General features: G+C 41.2%; 1 protein-coding gene across 1 annotated transcript; it reads left to right on the plus strand.

Annotated features, from left to right (window-relative positions):
- The first annotated feature begins 274 nt into the window (after nt 1-274).
- mtnr1al (melatonin receptor type 1A like) lies at nt 275-22,977 on the plus strand. Its single transcript, XM_047584431.1, has 2 exons — nt 275-1,161; nt 17,730-22,977. The coding sequence occupies exons 1-2, from the start codon at nt 867-869 to the stop codon at nt 18,497-18,499; spliced, it is 1,065 nt and encodes a 354-aa protein (XP_047440387.1). The 5' UTR covers nt 275-866; the 3' UTR covers nt 18,500-22,977.
- The last annotated feature ends 290 nt before the right edge of the window (nt 22,978-23,267 follow it).

Consider the following 23,267-nt stretch of genomic DNA (forward strand, 5'->3'; position numbering starts at 1 on the left):
CTAAGGGGCTGGTGGGAAGGTCGAGGCTTAAATAAGAAACTCTAACTCATCACAAACTGACCAATTGCACCTGTTTGTAGTCAAAGAGAAGAAGCTACTTCTTTCTTTTTCTTTTTAAAAAAACACCTTTTGGATTTCTGATTCCAACACACAAACCTGAACACACTATGACAGGACCTTAAATTTATGTATTTAAGGGGAATGAAACCTGCACATGAGAGAATAATGAAACATAAAAAGGACAAGAAAGGGATGAAATGAAATAAAACCAGAGGCTCAGAAACTGAGCACATCCCCGCTTTGATGATGTGGACCAATTGTGTGTGAGAGAAACGCTCCACAGCCCAGAGAGGGAGGAGAGGGAGGGAGAGCGTCGCTGTTGGATGCTATAAGGCGCGTAAAGCTGCTCTACGCGGACTCAGACGCTTTCAGCTGGAGCCACTTTCCTCAGCGGAGAGTCTGAATGAGCGGAGCGGAGCCAGAAATGAATGAAGCTGTGACGGTGCGTGAATAACGGGGGCGGATCTGTGAATGAAACTCGATCCACCAGATGAATCGGGCAACAGGAGACCAGCAGCTATCCAGGAACTAAGCGATACATCAGGACGGTTTTCTCTCCCTGAATGTTGCTCAGGGAAGAATTCTCCTCGACCTCTCACTCTGGGTGGCGACACACGAGTAAACACTGGCAGACAAGTCACAGATAAAAAAAAAAAAAAAAAAAAAAAACACGCCACGTTACCCGAGATGTCCTATAATGCCTCGTTTGGGGATTTGCGCGCTTAAAGGACGCGTCGCTCCGGTGCCATTGCGCGCAGCCACGCGCACAGCTCCAGGGTGCGTCTAGCCCGAACCCTCCGTGCGTTATGCTGAATGGAGCCACGTTCCGCGGCCACGAACCGATGCGACTCGTCGACCCGAGGCACCTTCCGCAACTGATGTCCCTGGAGGACCATGAGCCCACCATGGTGGAAGGGACCCTGGGGCCGCGCAACTCCACGCCGCCGGGGGAGGAAGGGGCCCCGGGTCAGCAGCACCAGTCCTTCCCGTGGGTGGTGACCCTGCTGGCCGGAGTCCTGATCACGACCATCGTGGTGGACGTTATCGGGAACCTGCTGGTCATCGTGTCCGTGTTCAGGAACAGGAAACTCAGGAAAGCAGGTACAGCTGCTGGTCCAGAAAACCAGCTCAGCAGAAAGAGTTCAAATCGTTTCACTCTGCGTGTGCACGCGTGAAAGTTTGATGTCCACGTAGTGGTTTTAAACTCTTATTTTATTATTACTATTATTATTATTATTATTATTATTATTATTATCATTATTATTATTATTATTATCATTATTATTATATTCAGTTCGTTAAAATCTTTCCAATGAACATTTTTTCATATATTTTTAATTTTCCTGCACATATGCAGATATTTCCTGCAGGGAAATTAAAAGAAAGTGGTGCATTTCTAAAAAGAAATGAATGTTATTATGACTTCCTACCATCTGGTTTTAAAGTGGACACATCTGCACACGCTCACTGCTCAGAAACCGTTTGTAAAGTGCAGCAGTTTTTCCTTCTTCAGAAGATTATAGGAGATTCTTTGCAACTTTCTCCTGATTACTGCTTCTTTCCTCTTAAAGATACGTTTACGAGCTGTTGGGTGATTGCACCCATGATGCTGCTTGATATTCTGCTCAGACACAACATTATCACCCTTCGTGTCTTACAACAGCGATTATCCAGCCCGCTGGACACCGCTGTGATTTGACATCCTGTCTCTGTCTCCGTCAGCCAATAGTCGGTGACTCGATGTACAAATCTGACGGGGAAGACTTGTCGATTTTACGCACTCAGCTCTGCTGTGCATAAATAAGTCACGTACAAGGGCGAATCAAACACAAACAGAGAAAATCAATCCTGACTCAAATTTTGATGAAGATGTTGATGAGTTTTTTTTTTTTGTTTTTTTTTTTTTTTTTTTTTAATTCCACATCCTGGAGCAATAATGAAGCTTAACTTATCCAGGCAGGAAAATCAATTCACCATGTGGTCCCAATCGAACACGCCAAAAAAACCACTTGATGTTGATGGAGCTTGTTTGTGAAAAAGGTCATAAAGGTCACTAGGTCAAATCCTACAACTCCACGTTAGTGTCCGTGTTAATGGACACGGGGAATCGACAGGAGGCTGGTGTTCAGGGGCATTAACGCTCCGGCGAAGGTTTGTAGATGTCACATTTACACCTCTCTGACAAATCCACAAAAAATATTATTATATCATTACATATTAATCCTAAAACTTGATTTTAATGTTATGTTGTCTCCTCAGTATCATCTCAGATTTTATTTGAATTTTTTCTTACTTTTTTGTGATGAAACAATTTAGAGTGAGAAGAACGTGGTGCGTTCAGTTGCTAGTGAGAAAAAAAATGGCATGCAGGAGTTAAATGTGCAGAAATACAGGTGGTAGTTAAACGTGGATTTTGTGCAAATGCCAGTATTGCGAAAGGTTTTGTAGACTCGTTCCCTCTGGTTCTTCCAGATTCCTCTGGTTAATCTGTGAACCTACATCTCGTCTCGTTAGCCCTGGCAACCTTTGTGAGTCTCCACAGCAGAATCTGTCACGTGAATCTTTGTTAAGACTCTTGTAGAGACATAGTAACTTACGTACATGGCCACTTCTACTTGCGCTCTCGTCAGTCTGTCTCACTCCAACAACTCCAGCTAAACACTAGTCTGCGCTGAGTCAGGGTTCATTCATTTTTATTTCTACGTCAAGGATGGAAAAGGATGGAATTTGATTTTAATAAATTTCAAAGTCTGGAAAAGTGAAATGAAAACTAGTGTTGCAAAATCTTTGTATATATTTTCCCCCCAAAATGTCAACTAAATACACATTAACATGAATCCCACATATTTTAGTGAAGGGATAGATGGAGGCAGAAGACGTTACCTTTCAGTCAATCTAAGCCTCCTGTGCACAGTAGGCTCCGCCCCATCACTGCTGAGCCAATCACGAGGCTGCGTATTACACGCTGACTCTGTCGGGTTCCAATAATTGGCCGAGAGTCTTTTCTGTCCACAGGTGAAATCCTAGTGGCACGCTGCAACATTAGCAGAAGAGAAGCTAACAGTGCATGATATATATATATAGGCAGGTTTAGGTCAGGTTTGTTTATGGCAGTTGCACATGTTTAAAGAAATGAATCTTTGAACCTGTGTATTACCAAGCGAACAAATGTGGCTGTAGCTATGGTGTCAACTTAACGCAGACGTCTGAACTGCCTCATAGAATCCACAGTGACTGATTCAAACGCCTCGTTGATTTCAAATAAACTCGGACCAAAACTCAATAAAACAAGGACAAACCACATCAAATTTCTTCCCCTTCCTCCGTGCAACTTGGAAGTTGCGCCACAAATCCCAACTTCCAGATTAGAAAACAGAATTGTTAGACTCTTCTCACATCGTCTCATTGATGTTTGACCTCCTGACCTCTAGGAGGCGATACAAGTCCACAGAAACATGCACCACCAAAATATTTTATAAGTCTTTTGCCATGTGTTTAATATCTACTGGATTCTGGTCTTGTGTTTCTGGAAGTTATCCACCTCAAACACCTGAATATTTGACGACTTCGGTTTCTTGTTCACGGATCCTCTTTGGATCGACCTGTTTTTGGCGTAAAATTAAAGTGTAACGTGCAGAACAAAAGAAGAACTAAAGGAGAAAATGTAGCTGTGAGTTGTATTTCTTATAATTTTGTGCACACACAGGATGTGTTGCAGCAACTTTATGGGCCAGTTGATTATTTTTAATTCAAAAAAGTCACACAGAAACTGTTTCACATTGAACTGCTGAGTTTCCTGTTAGTTTAGTTGTAGACTTACTGGCTGCAGACTGATACGTGAAAAATTAAAAAAGTTAACGCTGGCAGGTTCCTAAGTTTCCCATCCTCTTCTCTAACCGGGACCATTTTCTGCCGCCTCCAATCATTCGCTCTTTGTCACGGTGATAAATTAGCATGGCCATGAATCAATCCATAAAAGCTCCCATCCTGTCATCCCCTCACCCGTCAGAACTGTCCGTCACCTGGAAAAAGATGAATCGCTGCTTCTCCGTGGGACGATATCTGGAATCTGAGAGTGGGAATGTAACGATCAAGGGTGGAAAGAAGCCGTATGATTTGTTCGCTTCTCTGTTTTTTTTCCTCCATCCTTGTCCTCTCTTATCTCCCTCTTCCCCTTCTCTTCCGTTGGCCCATCTCCTCAACTCCCGGCTCAATTTATCTCCTGCCTCTCCGTTTGATTCATCCCTTCAGACTCTTCCCTCTCACCTTTACTCCGCTCCTTCTTTCAACGACTTCCCTGTCTTCCCTTTATCGCTCCACTCTTTCTTCTTGGCTTTTTCTTTCTTCTGAGTTCGATCCTTTCTTCCTTCTGAATTATTCACCTCTTTTTTCCGATTGCCATCCTCCCCTTCCATCCATCTCGTCGCTCCATCCCATCAGACCTTCATCCATTATCTCCTGCCTCTCGCCTAAAACTCCTGTAAATACAAACTTTTTTTCTACATAAATCTCTTAAACCACCAAAAAAATCTATTATTTTGAAAATTTTAACCCTTTAACAAGGTCGATTACTTGAAATAAATAAATAAATAAAAAACATGACGAATTTGCTATTTTCCATAAAAGTAATGTTCGGTGGCTGGGACATTTTTTCAGATCAGTCTTGGGTCTGACCAAGATTATCTAAAAATATTGACTTGATTGCATTATTAGTTTTTGTGTAGCATTAGATTTAAAATTTACTAACTTCTTGTAACCTTAGTGGACAAAAATGTCCCATTGACTTCCACCAAAAATAGATTTTGTGAAATCTCAGCTATGGCACAATAAATCATTCATTCTGAAATGTTACAGTTTCATTTAGGAGAAAAATGGTCAAATTTATAATTTTTAGTGTTCAACACCAGAATCAGCCATTTCTCTGTTGTTTTATTATTTTTTTGTGCTTGTGTTTTTGAGCTCAGCATAGTTTAGCTCCCACAGTTTTGTAAAGTGCTGAAGTGATTTAAGATTTATGCAGAAAAAAAATAAAAATAAATATTAAACAGTTGAAGTTGAAGTTTTTGGACATTTTTGGTCAGATTTTTTTCAGTGTTCTGTTTTTTGTTTTTCATGAATTTCAAAATTTGTGTAGAGATACACTTTGTTACAAAAATGTGCCACATGCAGTAACACAGACCAAATGCTCAAATGGACAAAAATGTGCCCAAGGTTCCCTGAGAGTTAATATATTCTTGATGAGGAATTATTCCTGTAACTGTTTGCATCTAAAAAAAAAAAAAAAAAGCCAATTAAGTCCATCCACGCAGCGCTTCCTGGAGCCACCGTTGAAACACGTGGGCCGGGTGCCGGCAGTCCTGGCCGACTGCCCAAACTCTAAACCTAAACTCAATCGATGTTCCTGAAAGTGTGCGAGCTGTGGAAATCAATTTGAATGAGTCAGAGAGTTTCCATTGATCTCGAAGGCTGGTGGATCCGCCGCCGCTCAACCTTTTCCAGAGGCAGAGAAGACATGGACAGAAAATGTCACCCAGATAATACATCTTTCCTGCACTAGTGCTGCAGTTATGTTCGGATTGAGACGCGTAAAAGGACCGAGACGTCTTTGACGGCTTAGTTGCTTTTCCTGTAATGGGAATGAGAAAACCCAGATTTGAGAGATGATATTTCTTCTTTTGGATCAGATATGAATCGTTTCCATGGAGGCTGAAAAATAGAAAGATCTGATCAGATGCACGAGCGTCAGATCTGTTGGAAATATAACTGAAGACGAAGAAGAAGAAAGAGGAGGAGGAGCAAAAGGGAGGACGAGTTTAAGGTGAAGAAACAGGAGATTAACCAGGAGAAGGTCTTTGTCCAACTTTGTCTCCAACTTTGAATTCATTGAGTAGAAGAAGATGAAACAACACATCACGATGAAGTGACTCTGCTGCTGTGGAGCATTACAGCTACTGGAAATAGAAGAAGAAGAAGAAGAAGAAGAAGAAGGTGGAAGATTAGGTAGACAGAGTAGGACAGGAAGAGAAGAAGGACAAAGAAGAAATGGAAAAGCAGACAGAGGACAAGGAGAAGAAGAAGACGGTGGAGGGGGAGGAAGAAGAATGAAAAGTTAAAGGAAGAGCAGAAGAGAAAGGGAGGAAGACATGGAAGAAGAAGGAGGTGGAGGAGAAAGGAGAAGAAGAAAAACTTTTTGAAGAGTCCTCTTTTTCACAAACTCAAATCTGGTCACGTCAACTTAAATAAAAAGAAAGTTTCTGCTAAATAAACAGTACATTATACTTAAAGATGATCCTACAAAATGTGTGAAAACCTGCTTTTCATTTAAAAAGTGTGACGACAGAGAAGAGCCAGACAAACGCAAAGACGCATGAAAGACAATGGCAACAATAATTTTAGTTTTAGATAAAATAGTTGAGACACTAAAATATCTCTACGTGAATTGTATGTAAAGTGGATCCAGGAAACCATCCTTAAAGTAGATGAAGCTGAATTTGATTCGTTCACACAGACCTTTTCATTGTGGGAAGTGTTTACATCTTGGTTCACTTAGTTTCTTCTACAAAAACCGCCTCCGTTTTCTCCTTCATCCTTTTTATGCTTCGCTACCAACGCTTTTTATTTCCTTGCAAACAAAGATGTGATATTTACTCACCAATATGACCTGCGTGGATCTTTGTGGCTTTATAAACGTGAGAGCAGTTTGGAAACACAACTGGTGTGTTTCTACGTGGTGTGTTCTACAGGTGTGTGTCCACCTGTCTCTGCACCATTCAAACTAAACTTTAAACGTGTCTCCATGATACAAGTACTGGTCCAAAACTTAAGCCGCACAGAATGACACATATTCTCACAACACGCTGTTAATCTGCTCTAAATCAACCGGATAACACTCCATCTTGAAGCCTGCGCCGTCCAAATGTTTTTAATATCCTGCGATAAAAGTTATCATCCCTCACAGATGGAGTTTGATCAGTTTTAAGTGTCGTGGCGACGAGCGGCTTCACGAGAGGTAAATCTCAGCAGATGGGTTTGGGCGCCGAGGCTCGAACCAACAGCTGGAAAGCAGCAGGAGAAAGTCCTGCGCCGAAATGCCACCAACCGAGGGGATTTGTTTGTGTAAAATGAGCTTGCGATTCTTCCTTGACCTTCGTTTTCATCTCGACGTCCCGCTCTGAGGGATCTAAACGAGCCCCACAGCTCTCGTCTGCTTGTTGTGTAAATCAGTGGGCTCTCTGCAGAAGGTGGCAGTGAGTTGTTGGGGGGGGGGGGTTGAAGTGAACACGTCCATCATTTCATGATTTCAGGGCTCTTGTCAAATCTCTTCAGTGTTAAATCTTGATATTTAAAGTGGCGATCTTGAACCTTTTCAGTCCTGGTTGAATTGCCGGCTCCCGTGGCTAAAAGTGATAATATTGTCGTCTTATGCTCGACTCGGACTACATGGATTCATTTTATGGCCTCAGATTCACAATTAGCAGATGATTAAATGGGCCCAATTGTATCAGTTGTTCAGTATTTGGTTTTTAAAATCTGTTTGACTATATCACATTTACCAGTACGTGTCTATAAGTAATTTATCCCTCTGGACCATAAACAGTATAAATATGGACGTAAACCCAGAGCAAGTAAAGCTCCCCCTGGTGTCTGGTTGCAGTATATGTCATAAGCTCCACCCCTTCCATGTTAGTGGGCGGGACCCGGGCCTAAAACTAAAATACATGTCAAATACATTTTTTTCTTTTCTGTTGTTCTTAGTAGTTAATATAATGTTGATCCATGTTCAGTGTGTCAATTTTCTGGGTAAGTTTCGTTTTAGTCATGTGATGCTATAGAAACAGGATGTGGCATAAAGGCGACCACCCGTTGCCATGCCAACTGTTCTATAAAACGTCTCGTCGGACCGTGAGAGTTGTAAAAAGCATCCAACATTTCTTTGTAGCTGGTGGCGGTACAGCAGAGCGTAGTATTAATTAAAGGAAAACTCGAGTCTGGAGGAAATGTGGGCGGGGCATAGATATCGTGGCTCCGCCCTGTGTCTGTACTGACCAGACTCTGGCTCCAAAGTTACAAGATGGTGGCAATCATATCCTGTCATATCCCGAAATATCCCGAAAATAGCGTCAGTTTGGCCAATGAGAGGACGTGGAGACACGTTGTCCATATTTACATACAGTCTAGTTTAGGCTAATATTTGCTAGCATGCTACTGTTGGCTACTGTTCTATTACTTTAACCGGCAGTAGATGCACTACAGCCACCTACTGGACTGGTGTGCGGTTTTGTTTCTGTCCATTAACCCGTGAGATCTAATGAAGGGCTGCATTGGGTGCAGGATAATCTAATTAGCTTGTTTTGACTACAAACAAATAACTATTGTGCAAAATTGGTTGTGGGTGAAATATGGTCTGAGTAGTTTGAACAGAGATCTTGGAAAACAGTTAATTAGATTTTAACTTTCCCAGTAAACTGGAAAATGCGTTTACTTCTACTCCTTTGCATTTATTTGACAACTGTAGCGTTGCTTGTACTTCTTAATTGATGTAAACTAATGTGTCAGTAATTATAATCTGATATCATCATCATTCATGCATGCGATTTTTTTGTCGTCTTCAGTTGCAGGATGATCTTTTAAACGTATTTTTGTTTTTAGAAGATAGAGGAAGATTATTTGTTCCAGTTCAGACAGAAGACGGCTTCATGTTTAATTTTAGGAAACTATTTATCAGCAGTGATTAGTTGTTTAGGTTGCAAACCAATAAATACTAAGATATATAAAGTAATGTTAGAGGCTGCAGCGTTTTAATTACATAAGCATAAATGGATTTTATACATTACAGGTCTCAGGGGACGAAAGATTTACAACTTTCCTCTCTTTTTATTTCATCCTACTGAGTGAATCCTGCTGTTATTTATAGATTATAGATTTTAAGGGATGATGAAGATTGGACAGTAATGCCAAGGCATCGTTAAACCTTTACAGCACCGGGTGACTGCACTGCTCCATGAAGGTCACAGCTGGCCAGCAGGAAGAGAAATATTTATGGAAACTCCCCTCTGGATGTTTGGATACTGCACCTTGAGAAAACTGTGTGTGCAGTTAAAAGCAGAAATGGACAGTGTTGTGTCACACAGGCTGGCGCTGACCTTTTAATAGGAAATGATGGGTTGGAGTTAACACAGATTTAATGCAGCTCTGACAGTAAAGAGTGAGGATCAGTGTGACATGTTACAGATACATGTTAGCCAATAAAAGACTGCGAAGGGCTATTAGCTGGAAGGCTAGGAAGCTAGCAAGAGGAAGAGCTACTATTAGCTAGGATGCTAGTAAGAGCTACAGTTAGTTAGGAATGATGCTTGGAAGGTCTAAAGAACTACTATTTGCTAGAACGCTAGGAAGAAGACAACTATTATCTGTGAGGCCATGAAGAAGGATAGGAGGCTACTATTTAAAATTCTGTAACAGCAGGAAAAGTAGAGGCTACTATTAGCTTGGAGGCTAGGAATAACTACTATTAGCTGGGAGGCTAGGAAGCTAGGAGGAGTCACTATTAGCTGGGAGGCTACAAAAAACTACATTTAGCTTTGAGGTTAGGAAGGTTGGAAGAACTACTATTAGCTAGGATGCTAGGAAGAGCTACAGTTTGTTAGGAAGGATGCTAGGAAGGTCGGAAGAACTACTATTTGCTAGGACGCTAGGAAGAAGACATACATTTAGCTTTGAGGTTAGGAAGGTTGGAAGGACTACTATTAGCTGTGAGGCTAGGATGAGCTACTATTACCTGTGAGGCCACGAAGAAGGATAGGAGGCTACTATTAGCTGGGAGGCTAGGAAAAGGGCTAGCAGGCTACTATTAGCTGGGAGGCTAGGAAGCTAGGAGGAGTCACTATTAGCTGGGAGGCTAGGAATAACTGCTATTAGCTGGGAGGCTAGAAAAAGGGCTAGCAGGCTACTATTAACTGGGAGCCTAGGAAGAGCTACTATTAGCTGGGAAGCTAGGAAGAGCTAACCATTGTAACAAGCTTGTCTACAGTTTATTCAGATAGATTTGTTGTGGAAATATTTGAGTTCCTTTGAACTTCTGTATTTTTGATCCATTTTTATTTTGATATTTATTATAACTGGTATAAAAAGACAAAGTACAAACATACAGTTATAAATACACAGGATTCATATCAGAAGGAGGTCTGGGTGGATGAATTGGTCAGAAAAACGTCAGATTATTATTATTTTTTTTTAACTTTTTTCAGTGCAGACCTCCAGCTCTAATTTGACAGCGTTCAAAAATAATTCCAACCAGTATTAAACACAGTCCTCTGCTATCTCTACTACAAATGAACCGTAAATAAAATGATGGAGGACTTTGCTCTGGTTCAATGCATTTTGATGAGTTTGCAGTGCAACTTATAGCCACGGCTAAATCAGAATAATGAGGCGTGATGGTAAAACTCCCTGAACTGCAGCGAGCTGAGATGTTATGATATCAACAGCAGCTGGTGGGAAGATTAACAATCCAGCTAATGAGTGCTGTGGTGGAAGGCTTTTTGTACCTACCTGAGGATTCAGACCCTCCGGTGAGCTGCCATAATACTGTGATTTATTTTGTCTAATTTCCTTGTAGCCTCGGATAGTTTGTCACCGGCTGCTTTCGGAGTTGGAGAGGATGCCGCTGCTGGAGGCGTTAGAGATGCAACAACACACCTGTTCAGATTTAAAATCTGCAGCCTGAGATCATGACTCTGGAAATTAATTTGTTTCCTTACTTGATCTGCTCTGTGTGACCTCTCAAACTATCTTTGGGTATAAAACAGTGTCCGTTTAAAGGCGGCTGCAGAAAGTCTCAAAGAGTTTTCACAGAAATGTGGATAAATGCACAGTTTAGCGTGCATGACCTGTCAGGAAGTCTGTTTTTGTGTTTGAGGAAGCAACAGTTTAATTAGCAGGTAGCTTAAAATTGGAGTTACGTGTGCTTTAATTTCTCTGAAACTGCCCTGAACTGATGCATAAATTAATTTAAGGGTTAATTAAAGGACCTAAATCAATGGCTGATGGCAGAGGTCTATTGGGTTTTTTGATTTTCAGGCTTTTCCTTGTTGTCAAGTCACATTTAGAAATAGTTTCAAAGGTGCATGGACGACAATACATGTAGTAAATAAAACAACTTTCATTAGACTGACATGTTCCAACTTCACCATCAAGAAACACAATAAACACTGCAAAGGACGATTTAAATAATAAATGACATTTACATTATTTAAATTGTCCTTTGCAGTTTGTTTGTTCCATTTACTCACAAGTGCCGCTAGAGTTAAGTCGCATCTATCAAAGCTTTCAGAATAATCTGAGCTTCCTGGGTCATAACTGCAGCGTGATGTGAAGGCTGTTTCTGAGGCTGATGAGATGCTGCAGTCACGCTGAGCAGTGGAGAAGATGATGCACAGACGCATTAAGACGACTGGCGAGGCTGCCAGAGGTCCAAATGTTTATAGGCTTTGGTTCAACAGTGATTTGGTTTAAGGGTCTCGGGGTAATGGGTGAATGAAGTGACAGATAGATGGGAGGGTTGATGCAGTTAATGTGGGTGCTGTATTGAACCAGAGCAATAAAAAGAGAACTAAGCTCTAAGGCATGTCTTTTAATTTAGTGATCTACGTTCCACCTCTCACCTATGGTCATGAATAGTGGTGAATGAAAGCATGAGTTTTTCCTCTGTAGGGTGACTGGGCTCAGCCTTAAGATGCTTTTATAGAACTCAAGGTCCTTCAAACGTAGCCTACGTTGGTGTGAGCCATTATTCATGTGCACTCGTCAGTCTGTCTCACTCTGTAACAACACCAACCAAACGCTAGTTGGCGCTGTGTCATTTTTGCCAGTCGAAACTTGTTTCTACTTCCTGCTTTGCTTTCAACAAATTAAACCACAGCTAAAAACCAGGCGGCAACCTCCAGGTCTGAGCGATGAAGCCCATGTGATTGTGCAATTGATGCAGTTCACCGAGTGGCCACTAGAGGCTCCAAAAGGTAGCAAATCCTCATAGAGCCCCATGTTAAAAAGCCCAACTTTGCCGCATTATTAAACATGTTTACAGCCTGGAACAAAAAACTGTGTTGGTCTCAACAGCTTATTTCACTATTCATGACAACTGTATGCGGGGTGGGTTTGTTTCTAACTCATTTGTTTATTTTTTATTTTGGTTTAAAATTCTGCATAATTAAGAGCGTTCCCGCTTTGAGTGAAGCTCATCCAACATGGCGACCATGAGCTCCGCCCTGAGTTTTAACAGCAAAACGTAAGGATACAGTCTTAAAACTTAAAACACTGTTAAAAAAATAATCTTTTTAGTATGTGACACCTTCTTTATATTAGATTCAAAAGTTTAAAGGTGTCAGCAAACATTTTACAAAACCAAAAACATTTTCTGAAAGAGTTCTGACCGGTGACTTTGCTCTCATGACCACACACCTCAAACCAACCTTTTAAACGGGCCAACATCATCTTCACAACCACCGACCCCCGTGTGTCTTTCTCGACATCCAAACTCGACAGCGAAAGTGTATTTTTACCTGCGAGCTGAAACCTGTCAGCAGCGTTTGATGCTGCGTCTCAGCACAGAGGCGGCAGCAGTCGGATCTGCCGTCAGGACCAGAGACGCCGGTGGCAGCTCGTCCTTGGCGAGACGAGAGAAGCAAACACAACACAGGAGGAAGGAAGTCGAGACTCGAACATCAAAACCATCTCTCTCTTTTGCTGTGGTTACCTGGAAGCGCCTTGACGCTGCATGTCTGCCTCAACCTTCAACTCAGAACTGCAGGAAAACACTTTGTGGAGCTGCTCCCCCTGTGAAACAGATGATCTGATTAGATTTTGGTGCCGCCCGCTGCATAAATCTGCATTTCAATGTGCAAAAAAAAACAAAAACAACAAAAAAACAAAAAAACAATGTCTTTGAAACTACTGTAACTTCTCGGTATGTTCCAGAGGCAAAGATCACACCTCTCTGATGAAAATCTCTGCTAATGAAGTCGTCGTTTGTCTTAATGAAGGGCCTGATTAACGTAGCTGGTTGTGCTCCATTCATCATGAAGGAGCTCTCCTGGGGTGGGGTGGGAGGTGGGGAGTGTGTTTCTCTCCGATAAGACTCAGGATTAAAAGCGCACTTTGGCTTTTTAGTCTGAGAAACCCTACACTACCCATAACACAACACCTTACGCATGTCATCCCTTTATGAACACAGACCATTTATTTACTATTTACTCTTTAACAGATTGTGTGGCAGATATTTACCATCAAATACCTGCAGTTCAATTTAATTGCATTTAAAGCTCCAGCGAGTATAAATCAACGTCTGAATAACAGACTTATATTTTCCATGAACACTTATAAAATAATCCCAAATATTCTGTTCAGTTCCTTTAATGTTTTTTCCCCAGTTACGCTGCTTTCAAAAGTGTATTTTCACATAAAAGCTCTTATCCAATCACATTTCTGCCATGATTTGTTGCTAGAGTCAAAGAAATCTGCTTGGAGTCCTTTGGAATCAGTTCTGCCTGCCCCGCAGCATAAAACAAGCTAGCAAACTCTATCTGTTGTGAGCTGGACGAGCACAAATACAACTGTGTTGATCTAATAGTTGTTTTTTTGTCACCCCACACCAGCTGAAGGAGGAGAAGAAATAGATTTGGTTGAGGATTTACTGTCAAAGCCATTTTCAAGACGGGCTTTTCAAAAAAGCTGGATATCATTAAGAAAAGTCGGGCAACTCAGAAGCTACAGAAAAGGATTTATCAGCCACTTTCAGTCCACTAACTAGGAGCAGTAGCCCTGGCTCACATGCTCAGACCAAAACTTTAAATAGTTTCTTAGGTCCTGGTGTGTAAAATGAATAATATTTACAACTTTTACGCATCTTTTTGCCATTTTATTGGGTCGAGATTGATGCCGCTGTTATATTTAAATTTGGTGGCTGCAGCGATGAAGAGGAGACTTTTCTCGCATTAGTAACAGCATTCATCTCACTCTATGAGATACCTGGCTACGACGTAACGTCCTGTTTTATTGCATATCCGTACGATGTTGATGGTTTCTAAAGCGGCTTTGATGTCACATAGATGTGACAAATCTGCAGCAACTGTGTGATGCTATCATGTCATTATGGACCAAAATCCTAAGAATTAAGGCAGTTCTGAAGGAAAAAGGGAGTCAACCCTTTTACTAGCAAGGTGTACCTAATAAAGTGGCTGGTGAGTGTATATATATATATATTCCAGTCTTCCTCAGTCTTATTGAAAAAGACTGGAGACAAAGTCGAAACTGTCAAGCAGGGAAACAAACATCTCCTTAAAACCCAAAAATGTCTGAAGATAAGAAAAACATAGTACGTAATATAAAATGAAGACATAATGAACCTCATCAATGTAGATATTGTAGATATTTACCACCCAATATCCCAGAGTGAAGGTTAAATAATCACAAATGTACAGGTGCATTCAAAGGTTCAGCTAGTGGACAAATGTGTATAAATAAAAACTAAAGCTCATCTTAGAAGCATCTGGACTTTGTTTACAATAAATCCAGTTGATCTCCAAGCTCCTCAACTTTTCTCACTTTGGATTTGTCTGCAGCCTCTTTATCGATCCGGTCCAGTGGACAGGAAGTTCTCAGTTTCCACACTATTCACCAGGATCACAGACACAACGTTCATCTCCAATAATAAACAACATTTTAAGACTTTTAATATGATTTATAGCGGCTAACTCCACCTGCTATCAGACGCCCCCTCAACAACCATTGATCTATACGTTTACAGCATGAACGCCTCTAATGAGTTTTTCCACATGAGTCAGGGAATTAAACCTCTAACCCCGGCGGCATTTTTAATTCCTGACACAATAGGAAGGGGAACTATAATAAAGACAGAACCGGGGTTTAACACATATTGACTGGCGGTTAACAAGTCTCTAGTCTCTGAGCTGGGAGCCTCAGCAATTCTCTAACTGTCCTCCAGTAGAGAAAGAAGCCGCCACACAGAATATCAACCACGAAGCTCCTTCGTAATGAAGATGGAGTCGCGGGGTGATGAATGCTGAACGCAGGTAGAACAAGGTGTTATCAAGGCTGCCATGGTTAACGACCCCACCGCCTCCTGATAAAAAGCTTTCAACAAGGACATATCCATTACAGCAGGAGCAGTAACGAGACGGTTTCAGAGCGGTTTAATCTCAAGCGACTTGCTCCGGGTTTAAAACTTTGATGCCAATAGCCACACAAACGTAAATTAACTCTGCACGCTTCTGCTGCACTCACATCACCGCCTGTAATGGAAACTTTCCTGACATGAAATGAAATGAGCTGCAGACTCTTATTAGTGAATACGATCTACAAAAAAATAAATAAATAAGATAAAAAAATGATTCTAAATGATTCTGTCCTTAGAGCTGGAAACTCGGTAAATAATTAATAAATCAGTCAAGTGTTTCTTGTGAGTACAATGTGGTTAAATATTGATGTGGATAAATAATAACTTAACACAGAAAAAAACACATCGCTGTCCTTGGTTATGAAACAGCAGTAGAAATCCATAAGAGGCAGAAGGTGCTGTTCCGCTGACCAGAAGATGGCGCTGTTTATCTATATAAAAAGAACTTTTCTTCGCTTCCTAGCCTCCCAGCTAATAGTAGCTCTTTCTAGCTTTTAGCTAACAATAGCTCTTCCTAGCTTCATAGCTAACAGTAGACCTTCCTCTTTATCCTTATAGCTATTAGTAGCTCACAGCTAATCGTAGGTCCCAGCTAATAATAGCTCTTCCCAGCTTCTTAACTTCCCAGCGAATAGTAACTCTTACTAGCTAATAACTAATAGCAGCTCTTCCCAGCTTCCTAGCTAACAGTAGCTCTTCCTATTTTCCATAGTAGCTCTTCCCAGCTTCCTAGCTCCCCAGCTAATAATAGCTCTTCCTAGCTCCCCAGCTAATAGTAGCTCTTCCTAGACTCCTAGCTAATAGTAGCTCTTCCTAGCCTCCTAGCAAACAGTAGCTCTTCCTACCTCCCCAGCTAATAGTAGCTCTTCCTAGCCTCCTAGCAAACAGTAGCTCTTCCTAGCTCCTCTGTTAATAGTAGCTCTTCCTAGCTTCTAGCTAACACTAACCCTTTCTAGCCTCACAGCAAATAGTAGTTCGTCTTGTTTGACCTTTTGAATGACAAATACTGACACTGCAACCAGCTAGTATACAGTTATTTCAAAATGACACACAATCGCCACAACATGATATTTCTACACAATTCACATAGTTTATAGAGAAGTTAACTTGTTGCTAAACCACAGTTCAAATCAGTGACTCTGGCCTTTTGGGAAAATAAATAAAAACCCTAAAGAAACTGCCTCCATTAAATCAGAGGGTAAATACTGTATTTCTGAGACAGAGAGGCACCTGCAATATTAATGGCAGCTTCTAACGGTGGAAAAATATAATTGAAATGCAGCGCGGCTTGCTTGAGGCAGCAGGTAAATGTTAAACTCCTAAATCAGGATCTCAAACTTTATTCCCTGGCGTATTAAAGAGGGAGGGAGACCTTTAGAGCTCATCAACAGGCCCCAGAGAATACAATATTCATCCGGGGTGAAGTATTGGAACAAAGTCGAATCCAGCTGCAACTGTGTTTAGGGTTCTCCTGGGGAATAATAGTCTATTATGAACGTTCTTGGACGAGGTGCGCTTCCTAAATTAGTCAGAGAGCAGACTGGACAGTTGTACTGAGGGTTGGGTGGAGACACTAAAGCGGAGGTGATGAGATTTGGAGAGCGCAATGACCCAGATGCTGTTAAAGTTTTAAGGGGAATGTGATCTGAGTTTCTTGGAGACTTGTTATTTTCATTTTGCTGTAACACCGCGTTCCTGTTGTTCTGCTTTTTGTATTTGTTGTTGTATTGTTTTTACATTTGTTGGCCTCAAATCCTATGAGTAGCTTCTCTGAGTCTGTAAATAAACCATGAAATGCTGACTATCGTTTCATGAAGTAGTAGTTTGAGTTTTATTTACAACACGGTTGCAGCTCACAATTCATTTTCTTATTGATAATCTGTCGGTGCTTATCCAACGTGACTTTTTAAAACTGAGTTTTATACAATGTACAATCACATATTCACTATAATTATCTTTCTTATTGTATTTTTTTCTAACATTTCTTTAACTTTTATTTATTTTTTCTGTTTCTGTACTTCTATGACACCTCGGGGGTTGGGTAATAGTAGCCTTTTCTAGCCTCCCAGCTAATACTAGCTCTTGCTATCCTCCTAGTTTCCCAGCTAACAATAGCTCCTGTTAGCCACATAGCTAATAGTAGCTCTTCCTAGCTTCCCAGCTAATTGTAGCTCATGCTATTCTCCTAGTTCCCCAGCTAACAATAGCTCAAATGGGTCAAATAAGCTGCGCAACTACATATTCAAGTAGGAAGTTATGAAGAAAACTGTAGTGAGTAATCAAACAAGTCTGAAATGTGAAAACAACAATATGTCTTCCACCAAAAATGCAAATCTCTTTGGTCTTTCTCATACAGAATGGACTGAGTTTTTTTTTTATTATGGAGCGTATACCAAGTGGCATTGGTGAAAGATGGTGATGTGTAGTTGTATTTTTGTTGTACTCACAGCTCGTCTTCCTCCTCTTGACCTTTTAGGAAATGCCTTCGTGGTGAGTCTGGCCCTCGCTGACTTGGTGGTGGCCATCTATCCGTACCCTCTGGTCCTGACCGCCATCTTCCACGACGGCTGGATCGCCGGCTACATCCACTGCCAGATCAGTGGCTTCCTCATGGGCCTCAGCGTCATCGGCTCCATCTTCAACATCACCGGCATCGCCATCAACCGCTACTGCTACATCTGCCACAGCCTCAAGTACGATAAACTCTTCTCCAACAGCAACACCATGTGCTACGTGGTGCTCGTCTGGGCGCTCACCATCCTCGCCATCGTGCCCAACTGGTTCGTGGAGTCGTTGCAGTACGACCCGCGGGTTTACTCCTGCACCTTCGCCCAGTCGGTCAGCTCACTGTACACCATCACGGTGGTGGTGGTGCACTTCATCCTGCCCATTGGCATCGTCACCTACTGCTACCTGCGGATCTGGATCCTGGTCATCCAGGTGAGGCGGAGGGTCAAGCCGGACTCGCGGCCCAAAATCAAGCCGCACGACCTACGCAACTTCCTCACCATGTTCGTGGTGTTCGTGCTCTTCGCCGTCTGCTGGGCGCCGCTCAACCTGATCGGCCTGGCGGTGGCGCTGGACTCCAGGCTGAGCCGAGCCATTCCGGAGTGGCTGTTCACGGCCAGCTACTTCATGGCGTACTTCAACAGCTGCCTCAACGCCGTCGTCTACGGCGTCCTGAACCACAACTTCAGGAAGGAGTACAAGAGGATCGTCCTGATCATCTTCAAGTTCCACTGCTGAGACCAGACAGTTGAGACGGAGGTTATTTTTAACCTTAATGACAAGGAAAGCTATTAAAGCCTTGAGCGCTGGAAAAAGAACTTGACCTTGACGAAGAAGAAGAAGGAAGCAGGATTAATGAAAGAGAAAGGAAACAAATAAAGGCACTTTGGGAACAAAAACACAAAGAGAGAGGAATAGAACTTTAATAGCTGGAGGAGGACGAGAGGTGGAGGTTACAGACGGAGTGAAACAAATGATGCCACACTGAGAATTATCAGTGATGCCTTCAGGGATCTGAGAGATTTACATCAGAGAGGAAGAGACTAGACTTTGGGAGAAGCTCTTATCTTAGTAATGTGATTAATCGTGACTTAATTCTGTAATGAAGTCATGAAAAACTACTCAAAAGAGATAAATCTGTTGTTACCGTTTTTAACCAGATTTCATAATTCGATGTCGTGACCATGATCGTGATGAACGACATCCTCCGTGAACTACATCCAAATACTGTGAATTTTGTTTCTGTTCAGAGTCACAGAAGACAAAGATGACAGAATCGGTGCTTTTGGACGTATTGAGAAACATTTGAAGGTGATAAAACTTACATCCTTCATGTCTGTAAATTATATTTATTTGCAAAAAAAAAAAAAGTATTGGGATATTTTAATGTTAACGATCTTTTGAGGGAATGAACCACTGGTGAACCCGAGCATGTCCCGAAGCATGGGAGGGTCTAGCTAATGACGTATGACCATTTGACTTCATAACACCTTCTCCTCCATTATGAAAGGAACAAACTCACATTTTAAACCTTCAGTCTTTCACAATAAAGCATTAGCTTCAACTATCCTTAACGCAAACTCAGTAAATTCTCCTCATAGAAAAATCTCTTAAAAACTCTTTTGGCTGAATTATACATGACAAAACTGACCGGACTCAAAGGTTGAAAGGTTGTCAAGTAAACTTTACCTTTTCGGAACACAATAGGCATAGTCAAAAAAGTCTTTGTAGCAGCCTCAAAACTATCGATATCTCCAAGTGTTTACCATTCAAAAGCCAGCAAGCTGAATACTTTCATTGAAAAATGGAAGACTACAGTATCCAATATTTGCCAAAACTGAAAACTTGGCTGCAAATGGAAAATAAGGTGAGTGTCACACGTGGTACGTCAGTCTTGTTACTGCAAAAACATACAGTACATATGCTAGTAGGTATCCGAAGCAGACAGCTAATTAGCACGTGGCTAGTTACAAACCGGATTAATGTATTCATGGTTATTTGAGAAGAACGTGTCATGACTGAAGTCAAACTTTCTGAAACAGCTCCCAAACGTAGCACTGTGAGCAAAAAAAGTGTGGGCGGGAGGATCTTTTATATTTCTCTTAAATCTTTAAAAAATACTGAAACTGAAATCACATTTATGAAAGTAATCTTGTAAGAATAAAACAAAAAAGAAGGACGATTGTCTCAGCAAGCTCCTGCATGCTGGTACCAAAACATCATTGTTCTTTTTGGTTGGGAAGGGAAACACCTTGTTCACTGCTTGTGTGAAAGTTTGTGACTCCAAACGGAAAATAAGTCTTAAGTAATGAACTCCAGTCATTGATTCACACCTCACTATGTTCAGGGTTAGACTAATCACACAAGCATAGATTCAAACCTGTCTCATAATGAATTCTCTCACTCATACCTGCTGCTGCTGCACCATTGAGGCTCAAAGAGTTTACTTCTTTGTTTTAGGACCAACCAGTGGCTAATCTCGACCTAAAATCTCTTTATACTTGGTCTTATTTTAAACAAAGACTGCTGTTTAAAAAATATAGATCTGACTTGTTCAAAAATCAGAATTCAGGACTCAGGACTTGACTTTTTAGTGCCAACAACTCACGACTGTGACTTGAAAAACAAGAAACTCCTCCAACATCCAGAGTTCTTCTTCTTCTCTGGTGAAAGCAGCGTTTTTTTGTGACGCCTCGTCTCACCTCGTCGGCTTCTTCTCCCCGTCACAGAAAGAGCTCAGGAGGGGAAGGATTCTCCAACCCTCTGAGGATTTCCTCCACACTCATGGACCAGACATGTCAGAGTTTAGGGGGAAAATAACAAAAGATGAAAACATGCCATTCAGAAGCAATACTGTGTCCATGTTCCTTCCTCATGCATTAAAACAGTCTGAGCGCCCCACCCATCCAACCCACACACACAAAAAAAAGCAGTGTTCATCCACTTAATTCTCCCACTAGCGATGCATTTACTTTACTTTACAAATACTAAACACAAAGGGGGGAAAAACACAAAAAAATAGACGTGAAAATGATTAATTAAGTTGTCATTGCTCTGAAAAGTATTCTGACCACATCACTGTGTTTCACACTCCCGGAAAGTGGAAGATGAATGTTGTATACGTACGGACAAGCGGAGTGTTGCTGCTGTGATAATCTGCCTGTGCTTCAGATCCATGTTTATGAGCTCACAGTTTGTTAACGAAAACCAGTTCTTCCCAGAGTTTAAAGGCCCAGTAATGGAGCCTTGAATGGCAACAGGTTCCAGCGGTTGGTTTATGTTTCTGACAAATGTTTGTTTGTACCAAAATGATCTATTAAGCCCTAAAAGACTAATTTACAGGCCAATGAAAACACTGGTTTTATCTGAATACATAAAAAAAAGAACATATCCAAAAGCATTTAAAACAAAAACAGTATGTTTCTATGGGTTTTTATCCACAGAATTCAGAGTAAACCTCAAACGTCCCACCAGACCCCAAACAAAACAAATGACTACATCTTGCCTCCAGGTCTTGGTTGTTTTGCCTCCAGCTAACCTCCTTAAAGTAGTGGGGGTGGAGGATGTAAAAGGGTCTGTTGGACTGAGCCAAACGGTTGTCTATTGGTTTCAACAGTCTTTATGCTAAGCTAATATAACTCTTTTAATAGACATCTTCTTTTTGTTAGTAAACATGGTGACACTGTTTGAGGGCAGAGTTTAGCTGGAGGCAACCTGCAGGAATACGTTAGCCAACTCTAGCGTGAAAACAACAAATCCAACAGCTACGTCCGACCTCCAGCTAACCTCCTTAAAGTAGTGGCGATATAGGACATAAGAGCATTGATTGGTTGGAGCCAAACTGTCGCTACTTGTTTCAACAGTCTTTATGCTAAGCTAATCTAAAAAGAAATTAGCTCAAATTAAGTGATGTCAACCAATCTACATTTACCAATTAAGTAAAATTGATTATTTAAAATACGGCTAAATAATGCAATTATCTCCCTAAAGCATTAGTTTGTCATTTTTGAACACATATAAATTGCAGTTGTGATTAACTTGACTAACACGAAGAGATTTAGTTTAACTAAACCAACTCCAAAGGAACCTTTTTTTTAATGTTTTCTTATTTCTTGGTCTTATTTTTCCATTTTTTGTTTAATTTGTACCAGAGCACAGGTGCTAGGCTAAGTGTTGGCATCTCTAGGCCTCTAAGGCTAACTATTAGCCTGCTTGCTAACATCAAGTTAGCTTGCTAATGAAAAAAAACGTGGATTTTCATCAGCCTTGTTAAAATAAAACACCATCCACTGCCACCATTACTGAAAAACGTTCACAAACACGTTACTGCTTTCACGGTTGTGAATACCACTGGGGGGCGCTGTGCATATGGTCGTTGTCTTGTTAACACAATCAACACAAAGCCATTTAAAGGTGCCAGGAAGAGCGGAGAAAGTATTTATCTGTTTCTCTTGTTTATAGCGCTAAGCTCGGCTAATTTAACTAAGTTGCATTTAGCTTTTAGGACATAAAACGTTTGGTTCAACTGTTTTTTTGTTGCAGATTCATGGAAGAGTATTTAGGGCCACAGAAAATGAGACAAAATTTTTTTGTTTTTTCATCATGCACTTCGAGAAAAAACGTGAAACGTCAAGAAAAAAGTTAATGTTTGGAAACTATAACAATCAGCGCAGTTTGACTTATTTTTTTCTAAAAGAAAATAGTCCTGAGGGACATGAAGACATTCTGAGGTTTGTAAAAGTAGTAAATTATGAATAAGAGAATGAGCTGATGCAGTGAAAAACTCACCTCCTGATGCACATAGGTATGAATTTACATCGTAAATACACCACTGCTCAGTGGACTCCAGGGGATGTATTCCTAAGGATTCTTAGGATGGCGGGAAATATAATTGGCCCACTGAGGATTTAAAAAATTCAATTTTACCTGTGTACATGGACAAGACTTATTTATTTTATTTCATCGTTAGTGATAAAAAGCAATGCAATGAACTAAGCTTGTTGTCGTTTGTGTGTTTGGAAGTTAAAATATAATATAATAAACGTGTCTGTTGCTGGAAGTCGCTGCCGCGGCAGCCGAGAGTAAAAATGAGAATGTACCCGTTTTCCTTTTCTTACGCCGTTTTGCACATCGCCGTGGAGAATGTTTCCTCTGAATGTCTGTAATGTTGATGACACAAAACAAAACATGTCTTAATAAAAGAACGTTCACTGTGAGATGCCTCCTGCCTTCTTTAAAAAAAAGTGTTTTTAATTAAATCTTTTTAAAATTTAGGTTTTATTCTGAAAAATGCAGAATACATTGTTAGTCTGGACGGTTAAATACTTCCTTCATTTCTCTCTCTTTTCTTTGATTTCTTTCCTCTCCTCCTGGGTGAGACGGGCGGATGGCCCGGAGGTGTTGCCCCCGGCAACATCTCATCCAAGCCGACAGGTCTGCCCGTGACCACGGCAACCGGCCTCAGGCTACAGGTGCAGGTAAACGAGGACGGATGGTGCTCGACCTG

This window comes from Mugil cephalus, chromosome 5 (genome assembly GCF_022458985.1).
Source record: "Mugil cephalus isolate CIBA_MC_2020 chromosome 5, CIBA_Mcephalus_1.1, whole genome shotgun sequence".
NCBI lineage: Eukaryota > Metazoa > Chordata > Actinopteri > Mugiliformes > Mugilidae > Mugil > Mugil cephalus.